Source organism: Chenopodium quinoa, unplaced genomic scaffold (genome assembly GCF_001683475.1).
Source record: "Chenopodium quinoa cultivar QQ74 unplaced genomic scaffold, ASM168347v1, whole genome shotgun sequence".
Lineage (NCBI taxonomy): Eukaryota > Viridiplantae > Streptophyta > Magnoliopsida > Caryophyllales > Amaranthaceae > Chenopodium > Chenopodium quinoa.
In genome coordinates this window covers 2533255-2558286 of record NW_018745105.1, presented here as the reverse complement: position 1 = coordinate 2558286, position 25032 = coordinate 2533255, and the positions used below count along the sequence as shown (strand labels likewise).

Sequence of the window (25032 nt, the reverse complement as noted above, 5' to 3'; positions counted from 1 at the left end):
AAATTTGTTACCATTTCTAATTAGACTCGACAAGTTCTCAATTTCTCACCTATCCCGGGTTCAAAACCGGGTACCCAGTTTTTTATGCTCAAATTTTCGTCAGAGGAGGCGCCAAAATATCCGATGGGCCTCACTCCAAATACGTAAAAGAGGATAAGAAAACCAACATTCATTCTTTCTTCCTCTTCCATTTTCTCTCTCCCTCCTTCCTTCCTTCCTTCAGCTGCTGCTGCTGCTGCCATCTCCTCCAAACCACCTGCGAAAATGGCGATTGGAGCCGCAAGCTGCTGCTGGCTTAACGGTACTACTTCTGTCGATGTAGCTCGCGCTTCTCTCGTCTCCCACTCTTTTTTCCCTTCGCCGCATCCTACATTTCGTGCACTCATTTCAATGGGCGCCAATTGCAAGAGTAATGGCGAATCTTCTTCAAGAAGAAGTGCCACACATTCTTCCTATAGTAGGAATATCGCTAAAGAGGTATAAACCTAATCTCCATTTTTAATTGTGGCGCTGATATTGTGGAATGCAATAATGTTAGTGAGTTGTGTGTGTTTTGCTTAATTTTAGCTTGAATTGCTGGAAAATTGAGACTATTGAGTTGAATTATTATTGTTGTAAATTACTGTGTTGATTTTGGTATTATTTAGTGTTGGTTAGTTGTAATTAGTCTCTCTATTTCAATAATTTGCTATATAAGCTTCAAAATATCAATAATGGTCAGCTAAATTGCAAATTTCTAGATGTTATTTGCATGATATATGAATTATCGAGGTTGATTATAAGAAGTAGTTGTCTCAGTGCAATCTGTTTATATATGTCTGGAACAAGTTATAATTGCTTGGATATCATAATAAAGAGTTTGGCCTTATCATGAAATTGGGCTCTTTTGAAGTTGATTATAAGATGTGAAAGATTTTAACTGAACTAGTTGATTGATACTCCGTAGTAAGTTTGCTAGCACGGTGGTCGTAGCTTGAAATCGATCTTCTTTGAAGAATGCTGCCTGGTTTTTTCCTTTGGTCTTTCAAGGAACAGTTACTTAGAAATGAGAGTTGTCAAGTAAGGGGACAACTTTTGGTGACTAGTCCTTTATTGATAGGTGTACGATTAGTTGATTGCACGTCGTTACTAGCACTCGGTGTAATTCTTGAGTTTGGATTACCTTAGAGGTTGAAGTAATTCATAAGTTTGGATTAACTTAAGATAGCAGATTAGCAATCAAATTATATAGCAGGCTAGCAGCATCATAATATTCTTGCTGAAGTGGGTCTTGTGTGAGTTACTACTCATATGATGAAACACCCGAGATTTAATTTTGGTTCACTTAGTAAACACCAATTCTACTGCTGTTATATATGAAAATGAAAAGTTCCATTTTTCTCACAAAAAACTCCTTATACCATGGAAACCACTCTCCTTTAATGCCCTGCTGGGACCCAAATCTTTCATATCAGACTAATGGTGGAGCTGTATTTAACTTAACCATGGAATTATTCTTGGCAGAAACTAGATGATCCATACGAACTTTGATTTCCATTAAATTACTAATTATTCGTTGAATAAATAGGGCGGTCAACCTACAGCTGAGCAAGAGAAAAAGCCATTGAGTTGAAAACTGTTATATAATCAATTTCTATTAGGTTACATCACCCATTGATAAATTTGCATAGGCAACTTATCTCATCCTGGTATTTATGACATTTCATCAAAGTCACATAAAAAAATGCTTGTATGATATGGGCGTCAATGTTCCATTCATTGGTCATTAATACCTAATTAATTCTCTTAATTAGTCTATCTCTGTATGTTCAATAATAATACCTGTGGTGGGCTCATTGGTTGGTACTGTTGTAGACATTGAATTTCTGTTATCATCATTCAGGCAGATATTATTTCGCATAAATTCTTTTTTGGGAAGCCGAAAGATGAAAAACATTCCTTCTATAGACATTATGATGACAGAAATAAAGACATGGGGCGGTCGCAATCATCAGGCATCCAGTCATTTGTCATGCAAAGGAAAGACAGGAAAGGCTCTGCCTTCGAATTGAAGGAGCAGCAGGTATTTAGTCTTCTTTAACTGTGTTTTAGCAAATTCTAGTTATAGTTATCATGGTAACATTGCTGCCTTTGTGCGTTTCTATCTAGGCACTGGATTATTATTTGTCTTCACTATCTGACAGAAATTATCTGCCTGATTTGTTGAAATTCATTTGTTTTCCTTCATTCTTTGTCTTATATGCATGATAGTATACTTCCACATTCACCTTAGTTACTGTCTTCATGCTTCAAGTTTGTCCAATTTCAATTACGAAGCTCCAAAAGCCAATAATAATTCATTGAGAAATGAGGATAATTGTGTGATAACTGTAGTTTCATGATCCAAGTCTTGAGTTAGGTGTTATGCATTTTTGCCTTTTCTCTAAAATTCCTTTTGTTTCTAGCTTCATTTATCTTTGACAATTCTAATATTGATGCTTTTACGAAATTTACCATCTAGAGTTCCATCTAATTAGAATGAATGAAAATAATTAATGTAATACATGAATATATATAGCGGAGGTATTCTTCCACCCCAGCTTGTATAACTGTCAATAAATTAAACCATTATCAATTATATATACAATACAAGCATATGCATGGAAAAAACACAATCACTCTAAATTAACCAAATAAAAAGTCTAAAGCCTCACATTAGGTATTTTACCCTTGAGCCACCGGAACATTGTGTCTCACCCTTAACCTACCACACAGCCCATACACACTGGTGTTTAATTAAAAAAGGTTATCCTAAATTCCTAATTATAATCAAACTTTATTTATCCTTCATACATCCTTATATGTCTACAATAAATAATGGAAATCCTGACGCTGCCCAAGAAGCTAATGTAAGAGTAATGTAGGACGATTGTTCAAATATGCCTTTGACGCATACATTGAGATACTAAGGTTCATGATTTCGAAGGAGAACACCAGGGATGAGCCGGGTGACTATTTTGCGGAATAGAAGCAAGCTGTGTATGAGGAGTCATGGGTCTCCGGTCTTCTCCTTTACTGTTTTGGAACAGCTGAGGTTCGTTTTGTGAGCTTTGGAAGGGCAAAAGAGAATAAAATGTTTAGTATAATTTATGGCGTTTTATGGTGTATGTGGTCGGAAGACTCAGAGAAGGAAAGCGTAATTTATCAAGAACATAGGACATAATTTCTTAATTATATTCTTTGTAGGCTAAGTGTCACGGTCCGGGAGTTTGGACTTTGGACCTTGAAACGTGCGGCGCACCCTAGCCTTCTGGTGGCAACAACGCTAGCGTTCAGCAGAAGAGGGGCTTGTGAGCACAAAGCAACACAAGCGGGCAATTAAATCAAAGGAGCACTCGCGTCTATTTGGGCGACAGAGTGCGGGTGGTTGGGGCTTGTGACGGCCGATAATTCAAGGCGGGCACAAGCGGGTCCTAACCACGAGTTCTTAGTGCATCAAGTTGGTTTGAAGGGGAGCTATTATGCAAGTAAGGCACAATATCTATAAAGGTCTAACAACAAACAAACATAAAAGCAAAGCAACACTTGGTAAGATTTCATAATCATTCACCCTCTAAAGAGCTTTAAATTGATTATAAGGAGAATTCCTAGTGAACACTGAAGCATCTAACACAATAATGAGACCTCAAGCTAAGAAAACAAAAACTAAACTCTAAAAAAGCATCTAAAGGGAATTTAATACATCAAAAGGAGTTGGATTCTAAGACTAAGGCAGCTGGGGCTCTTGAGTTGGGGAAATTCAATTAAATTGAGTGAACTTGTAATTTTGTTTCGTGGTACTTTGAGGACCACTTGCCCTTTATTTTGATGTCCATGATATCCACGATGCTTCTATCTAGGTCTCACACGAGCCACCAGCCCCTTTCATTATTTCAAGCAACATATCACATATGAAAAAGATGCTTTGTGTAACAGAGCTTCCCAATGCTACTGCAATTCCGCTTTCCATAGCCGCCCACCCACAGAATTTGAATTCTCCAGATTATCTTTCTCAAAACCTCCAAAACACCACAACTATATTGCAGTTGAGTTGACTTATTGTGTCTGTGGCCTAACAAATGCATATAATAATAGAGAGCTAAAAAGGAGTAGAAGATCCATAGTATATGATTTTAATTATAGATTTCAAATGTTAAGTGGAATTAAGTTTTGAGGAATCTTTCGGCATGAAAGTTTCTCCAAATACTCTTGCAACAACAAAAACTATAGTGTAAGAATCTGTTATAGGACTGTCCATTGCAAGGTATGGGACTTGAGTCCCACATCGGTCATATGGGGGGCTGATGTGGGGTTTATATAGGACAATGGGCTCTTTTCTCCTTGAGCTAGCTTTTGGGGTGGCTCTCCTATTGTCTTATATCAATGGTATCAAAGCCGACCTACCTGAAGAAGCCAGCCATGACCAAACATGGCCGTGACCGTACGTGGCCGTTAACAACGAGGACGTTGGTCCTTTAAGGAGGGACGAATGTTATAGGACTGTCCAAGGTATGGTACTTGAGTCCTACATCGGTTGTATGGGGGTGGATGTGGGGTTTATATAGGACAATGGGCTTTCCTCCCCTTGAGCTAGCTTTTGGGGTGACTCTCCTATTGTCCTATATCAGAATCTTGCTAAGTATATATTTATGTTGCTTATATGTGACCTCTATATGTTGATTTTTCCGTGAGAACCCTAGATATAGAGACACCATAGTTAGTCCTTATCCAGCAGGAACATTTAGGGGATCCTTATCAATTGTAATATTTTAAACTTCAACAGCATGTCGGAAACAAAAAAACCTTATTGGGTCTGGTATTGTTGCTCACTTTATCTAATAGCTGTGGCTCATGCTCATCCGTTATATCATGCTTTGATGTGCTTTATCTAAGGAATAACTAGAAGCTGTATGTGGGAGAACAAGGGCGCAAATATATATTTAGTATTGGTTGGTAATTGGAAGGAAGTGGTAATTTTTGACAAGTTAATGCATTAATTGATTTATCTGGTTTGCTCGTAGTACCGAAAATTGGAGATTTGGAGGTTGAAAAGTATTGTGAATTGGGGTGCATAAATTCAGCGAAAATGGGCTATTTGCATTTTTTTTTGTGTGCTATCCCTATTAGCCTTATTGTTCTTTAAGTTCTAAGGGAAACACTCAATTTTAGTTTGAGTTTGGCCCTTTGAAACCATTTTAAAGATGAAGACTGTGTAACTCCGTAATCCTCTGGAATATCAGCAAGTACATTGAATTACTTAGGGAGGAAAAAGGGTAGGAAAACCTTGTTAGCTGGGACTGGTTGTTTGTATGGTCATCCCTTAGGCTATGTGGATGGAAAGGAATGGATGCATCTTTCTGACCAGGTATTGATGTTGGGAATCTTTACTGAAATGAGCTGTGTTCTCTCTCTCTCTTTCTCTTTCTCTCTCTCTCTCATAAGCTCAATTTATTTTATTTGAATCGAAAAACCAAAGATAATTTATGTATTTTCAAACTACAAAAGGATATCGTGTTTAAACACGTCGCTTTGAAGAGTGAGGAAACCCGCTAACATATTTGGAACCCAACAGTGAGATTTGGTCCTAAGTCCCTAATCATCATTCTATGACAAGACTAGTACTAACAATTTGGATTTTGGAAGCCCTTTAAAGAATCATAATATTAACTCAATATGTAACTTGCTCTTTGAAGAAAACTCACATTAGTTCTTAAAAGGAGGTGATAGATTCTTCATTAGAAGTTAGGACATGATACATATGACATGATTCATGTATGCTTGAAACAAAAGCAGTATACCTGAGAAATTATCAGTGCACTAACAACCACTTAACATAAAATGGTAATGTTTGAAGAGTCTAAGTAGGATCAAATTCCTATTAAACATATGTGCAAGTAACTGAAGTTCTATTGTTGATTTGGGATTAATTTTATCACAGGCTGAGGCAGCGAATCTTCAGAATGCGGCTTTTCTGAATGCTGTTGTGAAGGTATGATAGATTTTTACTTTATTTTCACTATTTTCATTGTCATATTACCTATTTCTATGCTCATGAAGAAACTGGCTTTGTTCTAAGGAATCTTGTTAGAATGTTTATTCTGTGAGTAACTGTTGCAATTAGAATAGCTTCTTATGCTCTTTCTGCAGGTATTCTGGAAAATAATAGTAATTAAAGCAAATTTCCCTTTCCATTTACGTTGAAGACTTTCATTTTACTAAATATTACAATGTGCTTTTATTGGTGAATATGGAATAGAAGTCGTATGCTTTAACTTGATACTCTTTTGATGTTTTATGTTTGTTATGTGTATTGTACTCATACTACACCCAATTATTAAGTCGTATGCTTTAACTTGTAACTCTTTTGATGCTTTATGTTTGTTAGGTGTACTGTACTCATACTGCACCTGATTATTCCCTTCCCTGGCAAAAGCAAAGACAATATACTAGTACTGGAAGGTATCTTTTCTGCTATTGGTACCCCTTTTCATCTTCCTCCCAATTAAAATTTTAATGATATGAACTTAGAAAGTTAGAAGACTGTTTGCAGTGCTTTCATGATAGGGGATGGAAAGCTCTTGACAAATGCGCATTGTGTTGAACATTATACACAGGTGAGCTCAGTCTATGTGATTGTAAAAAAGTTCTTTATCCTTCATCATCTCTTCCGTTTTATCTTATAAAGTTGCAGCTTTTTATCTCTTCTTGTTATCTTAATGATTTTGTTTTTGAAGCGAAGACCATGTTAGCTTGACATTGACTTAATTGAAATTTTTACCAACCAGAAATGTGTAGAGTTGCAATAAGAGAGCATATGTTGAAATTTGACTATTTATTGTATATGATCTGGTTATGTTCTTATTTTGCGGTTAAATCTCACAAAGAGCTATACTTGAAAGCTTTGGAACGTGATGATATCTATTTGCATCAATCCAGTGGCAGCAATGAAATGCTTGCATGTCATTGTTTGTGAAGTATCTTGATCATATTCTGATTGATATCCCCACTTTTGCCTTGTCTATAGCCAAGTTTACATTTGCCCAAATTATTCAGTTTGGATTATCCATGTGCTGTGAATAATAGTTAGGTCATTGTGTGTTTGGTAAAGTACCTTAATCATCTGTTCTGGCATTTCAGATTTCCGAGAGCTTTAGTTTATTGCATGACTAAATGATTGAGAGAGAGAATGAAGACACTTTGGGTTTAGCTTTGAAGAGGCAGATATTTTCAAACTAATTGAGTTTTTAAGAAATCACTAGACTAAAACAATTAGACATTCATTGTGCTTTAATCATGCATGGAACTAACTAAGGATGATAAAAGAAAGAAATGTGATTGACCTGGATGAAATGGCAAGCAGTGCACGTGTAAGCTACTACTCTTTCAATCACTATAACCTTATGTCCTGTCTTTATCTGAATTTTCATCGCCTCCTAAGCTCCTTTCACATGCATCACATATGTGCGCATTTTAAAATCTAGCCTGCTTTATGAGACGGCCAACAACTTTTTGGGGTTTGTTTTAGCATTTTTAGAATATTTGTTGGTTGTTGATATTGATATCATTTGTCGCAAGTAATATTATAGAAGTAATCTACCAATTAGTCTTTCTAATTTTGTAACTATGTGTGTTGTGTGTGCGTGTGTGTTTTCCTTTTATTTCTTTTCAACAATATTTTTACATCAACCTACAGAAAGAAATAGCTGCATCTTGTGGTAAAATTTGAATTTTAAGTATCTATTCAAGAGAGTTTATAATAGCTGTATTTGTGTAGGTGTGTGTATTTGCTAATCCTTGTTCATGACTCCTCTGTTTATTTTATATTCTTCCTTTATTTCTTAAACACATTTGGCTGTTCATTCCCATTTCTCATTCACTCTTTTGGTTTCTTCTTCCTTCATAAAATGCAGTAAATGAGTCTTGTTGCGTGTGCATTCTGTGAAATGATCCCATTTACTTGTTTCCAAAATAATTTTCATTTCATATTTTACCTTTTCTTTTTTAAATGTAGTTTTAAACTTGTTTGAAATCTTTTACACTGTGGACATGTGTAAAATTTTCTTGTTGAGAGAGAGCTACATTTTTGTTGGCTTAGATCTCATGTATATAGAAGGAACAATAAAAAATAATACCTTGCAATTATGTGTCATTCCACGACAGTATGCAAGTATAGCTTCTTAAATTGCATAATCTGGGATGTATAATCGAGGCATAAGATGCAATCACTATGTGGGGGTTTGCACGTATAGTTTCTTAATATGCTTTCCGACAATTCTTCATTTTTATCTCTTAGAACTTATTTAGAAGCTCATTGAATAAGCAAATTCATAAGAAGTCTTTGACTTCTGTCATAATGCTTATACAATTATCACATCTGTGTTGCTTTCTATATAATGCAGGTGAAATTGAAGAGGAGAGGAGATGATACAAAATATGTTGCAAAGGTACAAATTTATTAGCCTGAGGTTCTCTTTTATCGGTACTATAGTTTCAAATTTTATGTTGTTGCTTAGTGTGTTTCTTTGTGGCCCACTCTAAGCATCAGATAGCATTTCAGCCGTTACAAAGCTATGCTGTACTCTTCAACAACTTACTTTCCTCTTAGTTCTTTTGAAATAATATGGCATATAGAGCAACGGTAGTGACCCACCTAAAATTTGTAGTTTCCATATATTCTTTCGAAATGCCTTATAAAGAACTCATTAAGGGCTCTAATTCCGTAGCTTGTGAATATGGGATAAACCTGTTAATGAGTGAATTCGAATTAATTTTTTCCTCCGGTCCTTCCCCATTGTGGTAATGTGGTTGTTTCTTTGAAGCTAAAATACTCCGTATGAAAATATGTTTTGGGAAATTAAACTTTTGATACTGACCAGGAAATTTTAGATGAGTTGTCCCTGTTATTTTAACTTAAAGACACTTCAACAACTTACTTTCCTCTCAGTTCATTTGGTGTACAGGTTTTAGCCAGAGGTATTGACTGTGACATAGCTCTGCTTTCTGTGGAAAATGAGAAATTTTGGAATGGAGCTGAGCCGCTTCGTTTAGGTCGGCTACCGCATCTACAGGTGCAATTTTTTCTCCCCTTGACAATGTAACATAATTCTTTTTTAAATACTTTCTGCAGGAAGTTTATTTACTAGTATAAACTTTTCTTAATGGTTGTAAAGTTAAAAAGCTAAGCTGGACTCTTCATTCCAGTACAGACAACACTGATAATACATCTGTTTGGCCTATAAATTACTTATAAGAAAGCAAATAGACTCCTGTTGAAAGCCAGATCCATTTTTTGATCAACCTTATAATCTGTCTGTCTATGTGACTCACTATGATACTTTTTGTTAGCCTGTTAGGTCCCAAGGCTTGTTGATGTGTTTGTGAGTTTTTGGACTGATATATATTTATATAACAAATACCTATTGGATGAAATGATAAAAATGGGTGTCTAAATTGTAGAAAGTATTTGGTTTGAAATGAATGTAATATGTATTTACTATTCTGGATAATTATACTCTATCCCTTCTGTAGAATGGGGGCAAGATTTTTTGGTTGGAATTTATTTGTTTAGTTCAACTGATAAATAGGTTTTAAAATGCACTGATATTAGTGAAATATCTAACAAAGGAGCAACCTTTTGAGAGTTGGCTGAAATGATTCCATAGCTACTGAAGTATAAGCAAGGACAAACCATCAATATCTTTTTTTTTTTTTTTTTTTTAATGTATTGACCATGTAGCACCTTTCCTCGTGCAATGGCCCTCAATCCAAAATTACTAACATTGGCAACACAAAGCCTGAAACCTGTGACATCAAATATAAATTACAGAGACTTATCCACTACAATCTTATGGCTTCTCTTCTCATATATGAAAATGATATGGGTTTTTCTACATAGTACCGCCAAAGTTTTGTGTTTTCTATGTTGTGCCCTCCTAAATCTAAACTTCTACACGGTACCCACAAGTTTATTATATTGTTTAATATATGCCCTTCATAAGCTGTTTTGTTAATGGTAATTAACATGTTGTTAGGTTAACCACCCACCATAGTTAATTACTAATTTAATTCAAAGGAAATAATTTAAATTAAAATAGAAAATTAAAACCCCTTCTGATGAAACCCCTCACATTCCATCTTTTGCCTTTGTTTAATTCGAACACTTATACAATTGTTTCAAACCCTAAGATTTTTGCTTAAAAATTCGAAGCTAATATGGATTGATTAATACATTAACATCTCCAAATTCTTCTTTGCATTTTTTTTCAATCAGCTTTTTTGGTGTTTGTCATTCGAGCAGAGGTATGGTTACGTACATTTGAGTCATTTTCGTCGGAGAAATGAGAATGCGACGAATTGTGGTGCTAAATTGGAGGGGTTTACACTCTTAACGGGGAGTGAGAATTCTGGGTTTTTGGGGAAGGTTGCAGGGAAACGAATTGGTTATGGTTTGGGTTGTTGCAGAAGTTTAAGAAAGAAATAAGAATGGGGAGGGTCATTACACGTGAGTTTGGGGGAAGATAGTATTGCCAAATTAATCTTATTGCTAACCACTTTTTTTTAAGAAAAGGAAAAAAATCATTAATACTATATACTAAAAGACACACCAGCAATGACGCGTGTCATCTTCTGGCGTGTCCTTATATATATATATATATATATATATATATATATGTATTTTAAAATGCTTTTGAAAAAATTGATAGAGAATATACGCAAAATATTTTCTTCCAAAATTTAGGAAAAAAAAATTGTAAAATAATTTATTTAACAACTTAGATATCTAAGCATATCTTTCTATTTCTATATAAGTAATTACTTTTTAATTTATATAATTATTATCTGTAGTAAAAAAAAATCATGAATATATATAATCTTTCAACCTAACATAATTAGTGAATGAAAAAATTGTGAAATTTGAAATAAAAATTTAATATGTAGTCATAAAAAATAATACAATAATAGTATAAGTTGCTTGATGTGGAATAAAATAAGAAATAGATTATGGACCAAATTATTTTTATATTTTAATATAGTTTTAATGATACTCCATAACAAAGAGTGAAAAACTGTCTTACCTAGTATAAAATATTACTAACCATAGTTAGTAGTCAATGAAGAGTATTAAGTTAACATTAATTTTAAAGAAGGTTAAAACTGATTAAGTTAATTAAACTTGTGGGCACCGTGTAGAAGTTTGGATTTAGGAGGGCGCAACATAGAAAACGCAAAACCTTGGGGGTATACCTGGCAATCCTGACCTACACCCGTCGACCCGATGACCCGACCCCCGACCCGAATGACCCAACCCATGACCTGAAATCGACCCAAAACTAGTGACCTGAAATTAACCCAAAACCCGAATTAACCTGACCCGACCCATACCCGACCCGAAGTGAAACTGACTCGACCTTGACCCGAAACCCAAAGTTGACCCGACCCGAGACCCGAAACGACCCGACCCGAAGTGACACGAGATCCGAAGTTGACCTGACCCGAAGTTGACCCGACCTTTAACTTGAATTAATTGACCCAAATAAACTCGAAACCCAAAGTGACCCGAACCAAAATTATCTTATACCTGATATGACCAGAATCTATTTAAGTTAAAGACTTGACCTTAGCAAACCGAAATAGAAAAAAACCGCAATCAAATTGAATTAATTGACCCAAATCTATTTAAGCTAAAGATTTTTTTTTTCTTCTTATTGTTTTACTTTTATTTTTGTTTTTCTGTATTTTAGAATTTAGTCACTTTACTTTTACTGGTGGAAATTATATTTGGAGGGAGTATTCCCACTCATAATTTACCTATTGTCCTCATGATGAAATACTTTTGGAGTTTTAGCCATTTGGGGGGAAGAATTTCCCACAATTTTAACCAAGTTAAAAGTTTTTAATTTGTTTCTCTCTTAAATTATCACTTTTAAGTTGTAACTTTGTTAAAATTGAAATTTTGAAAATTTTTAATTGATCAACAAGTGTGTCCATAATCTTACATCTGAATATGAGAATATTTCACTTAATTAATAATACCTTCCTTTTTTTTAAATGACACGTTTTGACTTTATTCACACACTCCTCTTTTGTGTTTTATATGTAATGAAAAATATAGTCATGTATGATCTTGAGTTCTTTAATTAGATAGTAGACTAGTAGATAGATACAAGCATAGTTGCAAAGCATAGTTGCATAACTGCAATACTTCATAATTCACTAGTTCATTATATACTAATAGTGATGAGATATCCTTTGAATTAATTTGAATCGGAGAGTCGGAGACTGAGCTATTGAGTAGCCACAAAGGGTTTAATCTAATCCTATCAAGTTTGAATTTGAGATCAAATTACCTTGAACAAGAAAAACCTTATTATGAGTTTCGTTTGAAAAACTTGAACAAGAAAAACCTTATTATGAGGTATAAGCCGTATAACTCAATTAGTTAGAACATCCCTCTAAGTTTCAGGAGATCTTGAAATTGATTCTCAATCTAAACACAAAAAAAAAAGGTCAATAACAGTCAAACAATTACTCTATTCTATGAAAAAAGTAGCCTTAATAAATGTAGTGAGTTTTTCGTCAATAAATAAATAAATATATATACACAGTTGAATTTAACCCAATGCATTGACCCGAATATGACCCGACCCGAAGTTGATCCGACTTGAAAATTGAACCGACCCAAACTTGACCCGATCCGAACTCGACCTGAAGTGTTGACCCGATATCCGACCCGACCCGTTTATCAGTCGATCCAAAATCAACCCAAAACCCGAAATGACCCGACCAGACCCGAAATGACCCGATAACCTTTTGACCCGAAATGACCCGACCCATACCAGACCCGAATGACCCATTTTCCAGTTCTACTTGGGGGTACTATGTAGAAAAACCCAAATGATATTATTGGGTCTTAATGTATTCTGTAGATCATGTTCAATTTACACTGATAATAAGTATAGGATGCCTTGTTTCATTCTTTACTTACATATTTCCACACCAACTTGACACTAGTTATAGATGAACACAATAATTGTCCACCACTTACCAAATGTAGGTCATGCACGCTTGAGGTATTTCCCAAACCAGCCATAGTGTGTGTGTTTTTTTTTTTTTTGTTTTTGTTTTTGTTTTTTTTTTTTTTTTTTTTTTTTGTTTGTTTCAAAGACATAACAGTCACTAGTTAGTCTTGAATAGATCGACTTTTCTACACATTGTAATTCAAGACAGCATTATATGTGTGCAACAAGTAACAGACAAGTTTTTTGGTTCGCTTGCATGTAAAGGACATGAAGAAATTCATAGATGTGTAGGAACTACTTTCTAAATGATAAATTATCTTTAATGCTTACCTTTCATATTTATCGCTTTTAAAAGAAACAATAACTGCAACTGTACATTAGACTTGATTTCGAAGTCTTGGGAGAAGATACATTAAAAGTCAATGTTATTATTATTGTAATAAATCACAGTCATCAAATTCATTCAAGTTTATGTTTAAGTCTTGTGTTTGGTACTTTCTAACCTGTATGTTGGTCATTTGCTTCCATGGGGTTTCAAGAGCCCCTTGTGAACTGCTTCTGCTTGTTTGTGTGTTGGAAATGAACAGTGTTTGAAAAAGCGCGCCTAAGGCGCGTCTAGGCGCAAGGCAATCAGGGGTGAGCGCTTATTTTGGTCTGGGCGAGGCGTTTTGGGTTAGGTGCACAAAAAGCGCCAGAGGTGCACTTGAGGCGCACTTGAAGCAAATTTCAGCCAGAATTTTTAACTGTCCATATAGTGCGCCTCACTTCAAAGAGGTGCACCTAGGCGCAGCAGAACCCCTCTTGCTTCAGTGCTCCTTGAGCTTTTTTATACATTGGAAATGAATAAGTAATTTGGTATGCAAAGATTTAAGCGCTTATTAGCTTAACTCATACTTGTGTCCCAATGCTGTTCTCATTTTTAAATAACCATCGAAAATCCTTCCCAAATCTATCAAGTGTTTATAATTATTTTGGGAGTATAGGAATCAAGTGTTAATAAAGTTGCAAAAAAAAAAAAAAAAAAAAAACCCCTAGTCCAGTTAGTGAGGTTATTGTACAAATAGCTATAATTGTGAGCAAATTGTTTCATTTGCACGTTTAGTGGTGTCAACAAATAGAAATAATTATAAGATGATGAGATGATCTGATGAGAATTCTGCATCGACTGTTGAGCCTTGTTGTAAATGGTTGCACAACTCACACAGAAGGATTAAATACTTGACGAGCAAGAGTATGTGGAATAGTTTGAAATGCAGTCTAAGGAATTTGAGATATTACGTCTGAATTTCCTTTTTTGTTAACTTTTCTTTAAAATAGATTTTCTGACTTTCCATTTGGATGGATGACTATAAATGTTGGTATTCTCTAATAGTTCTACGTGATCTCTAATAGTTCTACTTAGTTTTGGTATTTTTTTTCCTGTCAATAGAATTATGGTATTATCTATAAATAGCATCTTAAACAGCATGGTAAAGAAATACTTACCTCCGTTTTTTATTAGTTGACACATTGTTCTTTTTAGGAAGTCTTTTTTAGTTGACACGTTTTCTTTTTGGGTAAGTTTTATACTTTGCTTTTTAATTGTACCCCACTTGCTTTATCATTCTCTCTCACTCTCTCTCCTCTCCTTAATATGTGTGCCTAAATTGAACGTGTCAACTAAATAGAAACGGAGGAAGTATAATCTATCAGTTTATTCTTCCTCTAAATTAATGCAAACTAATTATTATGTGGCCATTTTCATGGACAGGATTCTGTCACTGTCGTAGGATATCCACTTGGAGGAGATACAATTTCTGTGACAAAGGGGGTGGTTTCACGAATAGAGGTTTGCCTTTACTTTGAAGTATTAAACAAAATATTTATGATACCTGCTATTATTTACTTGTTGATGATAAAGCATTTCTGTAAAAAAACAGTGATTTATATATGCATCTGAATTTTCTTTTTCCATTATGTTTCTAGTTTTTCCTTAAGCTCCCACTGTATTACTACCTCTGTGCCATTATGCTTTTCTGAGTAACTGTAACTACACAGACCAAATGCTATAGGGTCCTTTTAGTGGACCCATGTGGTGCGGTAAAGGAAAGTAAAACAAAAAGATTTTTCTTTGCCATTAAAAAAAATAGTGTAAATTAGGCAAAGCTTTATGGAATTGGCTAAAAACCTTAAATAGATAGAAGGAAGAAATTTATGGAATGGTGTATGATTTAGATTCTAAAAGTTTTGAAGTGTATAATGGAGATAAGTTCTACCGCCTATGAGATATATCATGAACATCTTAAATACACCCCTTGTCTGGATCCTGGTTTAGTATTACTATTATTGTATTTCATTACTAATGTAGCACTTCCTTGAAATAGTATAGGTTTTGGTCGTATGTAAGACCCCCTATTGAGCCATGCGTGGCATGCACTACGGCTTGGCTAAGGTGCTAGGGTTTTTTCATAGTACTATACAACCCTAAGGTGTGGTTGATAAGTAAATAAGGGCATATGGTTGCCTCTATATGTTGGGTTGAGTAAGCTAAGGTTCATTAGATGGGCGTTGGACCCTTGAGGCCAATAACCCATTATTGTTTTACTGTCATTGGTGTGTTCACTGGTATTTCAAGCCTATATCCAAATAAAACTCAATTACAGTCCGTAGCTCTGGTTTTGTTAAAAAATAAAATAAAATTGTTTCTTCTTATTTTTTTTCTTTCAAAAATTTACTTAATTTCTCGACTTCTGAGTAATTCCGTTCAAGAATTTGACGTTTGGATAAAACCTTCTCAATCTTTACCAAATTGCTGTAACGTTTTCTATTATTGCAAGGTTTGTGTTCAATCTTCTTCATGTCTTTCAAATTGAATATTTATTTCTCATTATTTTTTAAAAAATGTTGGTAAATCGTGTTCAACAATCTGAATTTTGTAAAGTTTGTTCTCGACAATCTACATTTTAATAAGCCTTTAACTAAGATATATTAATGTGATGCAATTGAGCACTTAACTAGTACGTTTTCATTGTATTGTAGTTTTCATATTTGATATGTAATTTCGAGTTAGATTTTTTAGGAGGCTAATTCTCATTTTGCATACCCTTAAACCTAAAAAAAAAAAGTTAAAAAAAATAAATATAATGCTTGTTAATTAGGGCCCCAATCTAAATTTCACCCTAGGCCACCAAAATCTCAGAAACGGGCCTGCTTATATACTTAATTGAGCAAGGAAGAGATGACTCGGATGTAAACTTATGTAAGAATGCACGTCCTTTAATTTGAGGGAGTAAGAAGATGTAATTATTGTTATTGAATGGTTGAGTTTATTCTTTGCTTTGCAACTTCATTACTGAATAGTTGAAAGTTATTTATCTGGTTAATATTGTTGTCTTTGTACAATGAAGATGGAACACCTCCAGAATTATGTTTTGGTTTATGTTTAGAGTCAAAACTTGCAAGAAATTAAAATGCTAAATCATTTACCTTTGTCATATAATTGTCATTATATATCTATATATTCGTATTTCAGATTAGCTTGGTTTCTCAATATCTGGAATGAATTTTATTTTCAAACTTGTGACTGTGAGTGCCAAGGGATGAATTCTGCTTGCAATGTGCTGCAAGATACTACTTGATGTATGTGAAGGCTTTGAATTTCTTATCTGTTTGTGTTGCAGGTTACATCATATGCACATGGGTCATCTGATTTGTTAGGTATCCAGATTGATGCTGCTATAAATCCTGGTCAGTAACCTTTTTTTCCAAAGCATTTTAAACTAATTATTAGTTATGTCAATTATGCATTAAAATCCTTGTACTATTTTACTATTCTCTTACACTATTCTATTCTGTTTCAGGTAATAGTGGAGGCCCTGCATTCAATGACCAAGGGGAGTGCATTGGTGTGGCATTTCAGGTATGGTCTATATAATTCTTGTTCTTTTCTCATGTGATATTATAATTGAGAAGTACAATTACTTTCAATTTAGCAGTTAACATGTATTATATATTTTTGGAATTTGGATACAGGTAAACTGCAAAAATCTAAAGTATTGAATTCCGAAGCTGCATGTTTTCGTTAAAATTTGTTATAGACCCATCTTTCTTAGGCATGCAACAGTCATGCATTGTTATTGATTTGATATTTATTAGTCTCTTGTATCAGGTACTCAGATCAGATGATACCGAGAACATAGGATATGTGATTCCAACTACTGTGGTGTCTCATTTCTTGGAAGACTATGAGAGGAACGGGAAGTACACAGGTGAGGAACCCTTGTTTTTTAGGTCTTCAAATAACAGTTTAAAGTTAAGATTTGCATTTGATATTATTAGAAATTATGCTTGGTCTGTTATTGGAACCCGAGTCCAAAACATTGTGGCAGTGAACCATTTATTTAAGTCTATTTGTTTCCCTAAAATGATTGAGAATGTAGAGAGGAGTAAAGATGGAGAGAAAAGGTGAAAGAAAAGAAGGGAAATTGTATTTCTGGTTGGTTACTAATTACTATGCAGAAAATGAAACAAAAGTACTAAAGTCCTTCCTGTTTGGATGATGCATAAGAAAAAAGACTAGGGTACTTTTAAATTTTTGTAGTTTTGAGGTTTTTCCTGTCCAAATCTAAATCCGACCAATTAAATGATGGCAATATCAAAGTTTTGTGAACTTTTCCATCAGTTATATTGCTTTCACTCTTATTAACATAAGGAAAATTTGAATTTTGGTACCTCGAATATGGGGCTAATTGAATTTTCGTACCCGTTTAAAATTTATTTTTAAATTGGTACCTCCAAAAACACATAACTGTAGCTTTCAGTACCTCCGTCCATGTTCTGTTAAGTTTTCCGCTAGTGGGGTCCATTATCTAATAATTTAAATTATTAAAAAAAAAAACATTTTTAAATTAAAAAAAAAAACTTAAAAAATTAAAAAAACCACCGGCCACCTTCCCAGCCACAGCAGCTGCCGGCGCCGCGGCCAGGCAGGAAGCCCAGCCACAGCCGCCGCGGCCAGGCAGGAAGCCCAGCCACAGAAGCTGCCACCGCGGCAAGGCAGGGGTGCCCATAAACCCACCACCCACGAACCCACGAACCCAGAAACCCACCACACCCCACCACCCACGAACCCCTGAAACCCATAACCCCACCACCCACGAACCCCGAAACCCACCACCCACAACCACCTTTCACCACAAAACGAACCACCTTATCTAAAAACCACCACATCGCCGCGGCCAAGAACGAGGAAGGGAGGGTAGACGGTGGATGGTTGCGCTAGGGTTTCGGGGAAGGGGAAAATAGGGAGGGAAAGGGAAAGGGAGGGGGTGGGGTGCCGCGGCCAGGAACGAGGAAGGGAGGGAAGATGGTGGTGGTTGCGCTAGGGTTTCGGGGAAGGGAAAACAGGGAGGGAAAGGGAAGGGGTGGCCGACGCCGGTGCCAGGGGAATTCGGCCACCAACAGCCGGAAGCCGGCGCCGGTGGCTGATTTTTAATTTTATTTTATTATTTTTTAAGTTTTTATTATTTTTTATTTAAAATGTTTTTTCTTTTTTTTAAAAAAAAAAAATATTAAATTATTAAATAATTAGATAATGGGCCCCACTAACGGAAAACTTAACGGAACTGGACGGAGGTACTGAAATCTACAGTTATGTGTTTTTGGAGGTACCAATTTAAAAATAAATTTTAAACGGGTACGAAAATTCAAGTAGCCCCATATTCGAAGTACCAAAATCCAAATTTTCCTTAACATAAACTATATTAAACTGGCCATTTCCATCAGTTTCATTGCTTTCATCATGCCAGAAGGATAGGAAATTTGTGTATCAACTGTCTGTCTTCCTCTCTTTTGCAGTATTACTTGGATAAGGAGTAACCTTCATGTGAATATTAATTGTTCAGGCGTACAAAAATTATCTTAATCACCTTTGGTTTGAGCTGGATCTATTTAATGAATTATTGCATACAATTTCAGGTTTCCCTTGCCTTGGTGTATTGCTGCAGAAGTTGGAGAATCCAGCTCTACGCTCCTGCTTGAAAGTCACGTCTAATGAGGTTGATCTTTCCACCAAGCTATAAGCAATCACTTCTGCTAAGATTTTACACAAGTGTAGTTTTGTATTATAGTTTTAAGATGTTGCCTTTCAGAATGACCCCATCCCTTACAGATTCTGCTTTCACCGTGTTGTACATTTGTCATAGAGAAGAAAAGAAAACTTTACTGTGCTAGCAGTAGAGAAGATTTAGTGTTTCTGGTTGCATAATCCAATTATGACATTTGTACGACACTCAACAGATTATGTGTTTGACGTTTACAATTAAATCCCAATTTCCAGGGAGTTCTAGTGCGGCGAGTTGAACCCACTTCTGATGCACATAATGTTTTAAAGGAGGTAAGCTAACTCTTATATCGAAGGCTGCATTTTCCTGTTGAATTGATTTTTTGCATGAAGTGAACATCGTTTTTTTTTTTTAAAAAAAATAAAAAAATTTACTTTAGCCTTAGACATGATCCTGAATGGGTTGTGAGTGAAGATTGGAGTATTGCTATGAGATGGATATGAACTACTTGTTTGTACTCATACTTAATACTGAGTAATTCAAAGTTGGAAATTGGTTTAGGACTGGGAAGCATTTGCGAGCTGTCATTTAAGGTCATTTTACCACTAATCTTTTATTAGATTCACTTTTGGATTTTGCTTACTATAGTGTCAGAGAAATCAGAAAAATATATAGGAGAAGCAAGAGTGAACAGGGAGAGAACCCTTTAGTTTGTCATCTAGACCATTAATTGTAATTCAACATTTTTATATATTGAAGATGAGTCTCATAGTGTACTTTCACTTTATAAACGTTGTAGGGTTCTCACAAGAGATAAAACTAAACCTAAACCAATTAGTACTGAATTTGACCTTCTTATCCACACACTGTATATATACAAAATGAAAATTTGAATTTATGCTTTATACCGTTGTGTATTCAACATATCTTTGTAGATTACAGTACATTTTTGTTATTAGCTGCTTGTGCTCATGTGTTGAATTTGCTGCTAATCATGGTAGAGTAATGTTTACGAAGAGCTCAATGACAAAAAAAAAACCTTAAAACTGTCAAAACTACAACTATCAAAATGATACTAAAAGGAAATGCTATATTACAGGGCGACGTGATTGTGAATTTTGACGGAGTTCATGTTGGCTGTGAAGGAACTGTGCCTTTCCGATCAACTGAGCGTATTGCATTCCGCTATCTCATTAGTCAGAAGTAATTTTACTTTTCCTCTTCTCTATAATGTTAAAGAAATGGATTGTTGGTTTAAGCTTCTTGCAAGTCCTATTTGGCAGAGTCATAAATCAGAGACTAGCACCTTGCAATTTAGGAAGGTTTCATTTCAATTTGCATTACTCAGTTTCCAGTTCCATTTAGTCACCTTTTTGTATAATATAAATTCTTAATTCCACAATTGTTCAAATTTGTTATTCAAAATTTTACAGAAAAGTAATATACAGAGTAGTTCTGGCTCTCCACATAAACCATCAGGCGATAATTATTGAATTGTTGAAAACCAGCTTGAATTAGCTGTTGCCTCATATTGAGACTGTTTGCAGTTAATCTTAAAAGTATCTTTGTATAGATTTTCAGGTGATTCTGTAGAGCTTGGCATCATTAGGAATGGGGTTCATATGAAAGTTCAGACAATTTTGAATCCACGTGTCCATTTGGTATGTCTTTATTCGATTTTTTTGCCAATGATTTTGAGCAACTTTAATTTATATACTTGCATATATTTCGTTTCATTTGATTTTAATTCCTATACTTCTGATCTTGAAGGTACCATTCCACATTGAAGGAGGCCAACCTGCATATTTGATAGTTGCTGGATTGGTGTTCACCCCACTTTCTGAACCACTTATAGAGTACTATTCTCCTAACTTTACGCTCCATTAGCTTATATTTGAAGGCTCAACTTTTATATGCTAATGAACTGTTATTTTATTTTTTTCTTCTGCATAGAGAGGAATGTGAAGAAGCTATGGGGGTGAGTTAACCCAAGAGCAACAAAATGCTTTACAAGTATTGTTTAAAAAGTGCTTGTTTTCTGTGACTGCTTTTTGGATGTTGAAAATAGCTAACATCTCCTTTGGTCATTTTGTCAGCTGAAACTAGTGGCAAAAGCAAGATATTCTTTGGCACGATTCAAAGGAGAACAAATTGTTATCCTATCACAGGTAGCTACATACTTTTTTCTTTTCTTTTTTTTTTTTTGGAGGGCAGGTAGCTACATAATATGTCAATCAATTTTGTGCCGAAGTCTTGTAAAAAATATAATTAATTCAAGTACCATGTAAGTAGACCTGGCAAATGGGTCATTCGGGTCGGGTCGGGTCGGGCCATTTTGGGTCAGCTAACATTCGGGTCGGGTCGATTCGGGTTTTGGGTCAAGTTTGGGTCATGAAATCGGGTCCAATTCGGGTCGGTTATGTTCGGGTCGGGTCTGGTCAAAATCTGATTGGGTCATGTTCGGGTTGTTTCATTTGTGAATTGAGCTCAAACCAATAATTTTATACGCAGTATATATTTTGTTATTGTTATAACAAACACTACCAATCTAGTTTATGAGCTTATCAACGATTAAAGATGAACAATTTGAGTTATTTTTGGTACAAGACATTTTAAGTTCAATAAGAAGGTAATTTTAGTTCAGGACATTTCGGGTATCGGGTTTGTTCGGGTCAATTTCGGGTATCGGGTCTGTTTGGGTCAAACAATTCGGGTCAATTTCGGGTCGGGTTAGTTCGGGTGTCGGGTCAGGACGGGTCAACTCTTTTTCGGGTCATGAGTCGGGTCATTCGGGTCGGGGTCAGGATTGCTAGGTCTACATGTAAGATGTCACCAAGAAAATAATTATATTCACAGAAATGGTATTGATCTAATTATATTCTTTCCGCTCAAGGGTTTCCTTTTGGTGCCCTCAGTTTCCAAGTAGAATATATATAAGTTAATATGCTATATGTAATTTAACATAATAATATTGATTTAACAGAGAGTGCAAAGTATTTAAAAATTAAAAAAGCTTTTTTTATTTAGCTTACTGGGAGATTGTTGTATTAGGTCTTGGCAAATGAAGTGAATATTGGATATGAAGATATGGGAAATCAACAGGTAAGCTTCATAGTCTATCATACGTCCAACAGTCCCGTATTTGTTTTTGGTTTGTTTACATAATCTAATAGTCTGAGATTTATCAACTGTAGGTTTTGAAGTTAAATGGCAAACACATCAGAAACATTCATCATCTAGCTCATCTTGTCGATTGTAAGGACACAAATTTCTTTCTTAACATCTTGATGCTAGCTATCCTTAAATCTTACATATCTCTATTGTCTATTTCACAGCTTGCAAGGATAAGTATCTAGTTTTCGAGTTTGAAGATAATTACCTTGTTGTATTGGAGCGAGAAGTAGCTGCAGCTGCCTCAACTTGCATCCTGAAAGATTATGGGATTCCTTCTGAGAGATCTTCTGATCTAATGGAGCCTTATTTGGATAATTTCATAGATAATAGCGCTGTAGATCAGGATATTGGGGATAGTCCTGTATCAAACGAGGAAATCGGATTCGATGGGCTTCTTTGGGCATAATTAGTTTATCCTAGGTTCAAGTTTCACATATTATCCAACTCCATATGCTCAAATTTGGCCATATATTCATCAGTTAGATTCCAGAGTCCTCTTCCTATTTTTTGAGAGCACAAGGGCAGAGAGGCAAAGGCGAGTATATTTAGATCATCCTTGTAAATTATTGCTGTAACATTATAATCACCATAATAATAGTAATAGAATGCATTCTTTTTTAGTGGATTGATCTACAATACCAATTAGGTGCAATGCATGAGATTGTCACTACAATGAAGATAAACGCGGATCAGAAGACCGAATCTGCAGTTTCAAGGGAGTACAAACAGGTTCTTGACTATTGTTGTAACTTTTGCTGTTGTTTTCCTAAGTTTGAATTTCAACGTGTCTAATAATAAACACCACGAGTCCTAAATATTCTGATGTATACCTTAGAGCTCCTTGTATTTATCTTTATAATTCCTAATTTTTGAGCAAGTTCCTTGTTTTAAAAGACCAAAGATTTAGTGTACTGATTTTAAAGTAGAATATTAGAGACCATAATTTTAAAAATTTAAGTTGTGATACTTACTGAATCAATCTTTGAAACCAGGAAGGCGAGGTATAGATATTGATACCTTTTGTGATCCATACCGATTTACAACATCTATTTAGATTTTGCACATCTGCAGGGAAGCTTGGAGGGTTGAAAATTTGGAATGCTACAAATCCACTCAGTAATAGCTGCAGACTAGCCAATTTATGATTGGATTCCTGTATTATATTAGGCTTTTTTTAAGCTAGGATGGAATTAGTGGTCATAGGACTACATTCTTTATGCCACACTCTAGAGGTTGTGGGTTGCAGGAATTAATAGAATTTTTGGGGGCCAATTACGCCGTCTAATATTTATGAAGGATTTAAGCAACAAAGCTTGTTATTAGCGGACTCACCCCGAGATTTATGTGGGCTATTTTACAAAATGACGGCAGGAGTGGTGTTTTTACAACGCCAATGTTGGTAGATGGCCCATGGAATAATAAACATACTCATGGATCGAAATTAGGGTAGTGGCTGAAAACTATTCAATTTGGTATTCAAGGTATGTTGGGGGGTGAGCAGCCCACAATTTGACTCAATCTACCTTACATGTGGAGATGAATGTATGTCTTGAAGGTCTTTGGTTGGAAACAAAATATTTTTTTGTAGGTTGTTATTTCAGTCTTAGATGGACGGTGGATAATATTTGTCGATGTAGAAGCATTTGCAAGGTTTAGAGAGAACAAGTAGACAAGATGCATATCCTTAACCATGGCTAATTGTAATTCAATTATCTTCTTTATTCTTTCAATAAAGTGGTTTTGTTTGTTTGTTTAAATTCATGTAAAAATAAATAAATAAAAGGAAATCAATGGTAGATTTGTAAAAATGTTTTCACCAAGCTCCTTGTATTTTCTTCTAGTTGGGTATTCCCTCCTACTTAGAGAAAGAGCCTACTTCATATATATCTTTCATCACAAAAAACCTACACCGAATCAACCTAACATCTACTAAAAAAAGTTCCCTGATTGACGTTAGAACGGTTGTACATTCCACACTCAATCAAACTCACTTATAAACAAACATCCTACAAACCAAGCATAATGACAAGTAAGATTTCGGTCCACAAGGAACGGTATATGGTTTCTAAAGATCTTAACACTTAAGCTAATTCGAAGTCTTTGGTAAATTGGGGGTTCGTCAAGTAGACAAACAAATTGTGGTTCTAAAACGATGGATTAAAGCCACTAGGGAATGAGATTCACTCAACCAAGACAATTAGGCAAACGGGTAGGGGTGTTCGCGGTGCGGTTTGGATCATAAATCGCACCAAACTGCATACCAAACCGCAAAAGTGCGATTTGTAATTATTTCAAACCGCATCAAACCGCACCGCAAGATGCGGTTTAGTGCGGTGCAGTTTGTGGTTTAATCGTATTTTATTAAAATTGTAATTATTCTTTTTAAAACAAAAAATTTATTTTATATTATAATTATTAGTTGATGATTTAAATATTAAACTCTTTTTATTAACCTTTAATTAACTAATAGTAAAAAATTAGTTCATATATTTTAGTTCTTTTATATAATTTTAACGAAAATATAGTATAAAAATCGCAAACCGCATTAAAGTGCGGTTTGCGGTGCGGTTTGATCTCAATAATTTTGGAAACCGCACCAAACCGCAAACCGCAGTTTGATCATTTCAAAAAACCGCACCGCAATTTTCAAACCGCAAATCGCACCAAACCGCAAAATTGCGGTTTGGTGCGGTCTAAACTGCACTCTATATAGCTCTACAAACGGGGAGTAAAGTAGACAAGATATAGCAAGGACTATATGTAAGATCAACCTTATGCAA

At 35.1% G+C, this 25032-nt stretch overlaps 1 protein-coding gene across 1 annotated transcript; it reads left to right on the top strand.

Annotated features, from left to right (window-relative positions):
- Positions 1-144: 144 nt before the first annotated feature.
- Positions 145-23152, top strand: LOC110709947 (protease Do-like 2, chloroplastic). Its single transcript, XM_021888197.1, has 21 exons — positions 145-477; positions 1883-2062; positions 5957-6007; positions 6404-6477; positions 6569-6632; positions 8418-8462; positions 8979-9086; positions 14788-14865; positions 16697-16763; positions 16877-16935; positions 17185-17284; positions 18993-19072; positions 19354-19410; positions 20178-20281; positions 20652-20739; positions 20849-20934; positions 21032-21056; positions 21175-21246; positions 22130-22180; positions 22273-22333; positions 22414-23152. Exons 1-21 carry the CDS (start codon positions 265-267, stop codon positions 22656-22658), a joined length of 1908 nt encoding a protein of 635 aa, XP_021743889.1. The 5' UTR covers positions 145-264; the 3' UTR covers positions 22659-23152.
- Positions 23153-25032: the final 1880 nt, after the last annotated feature.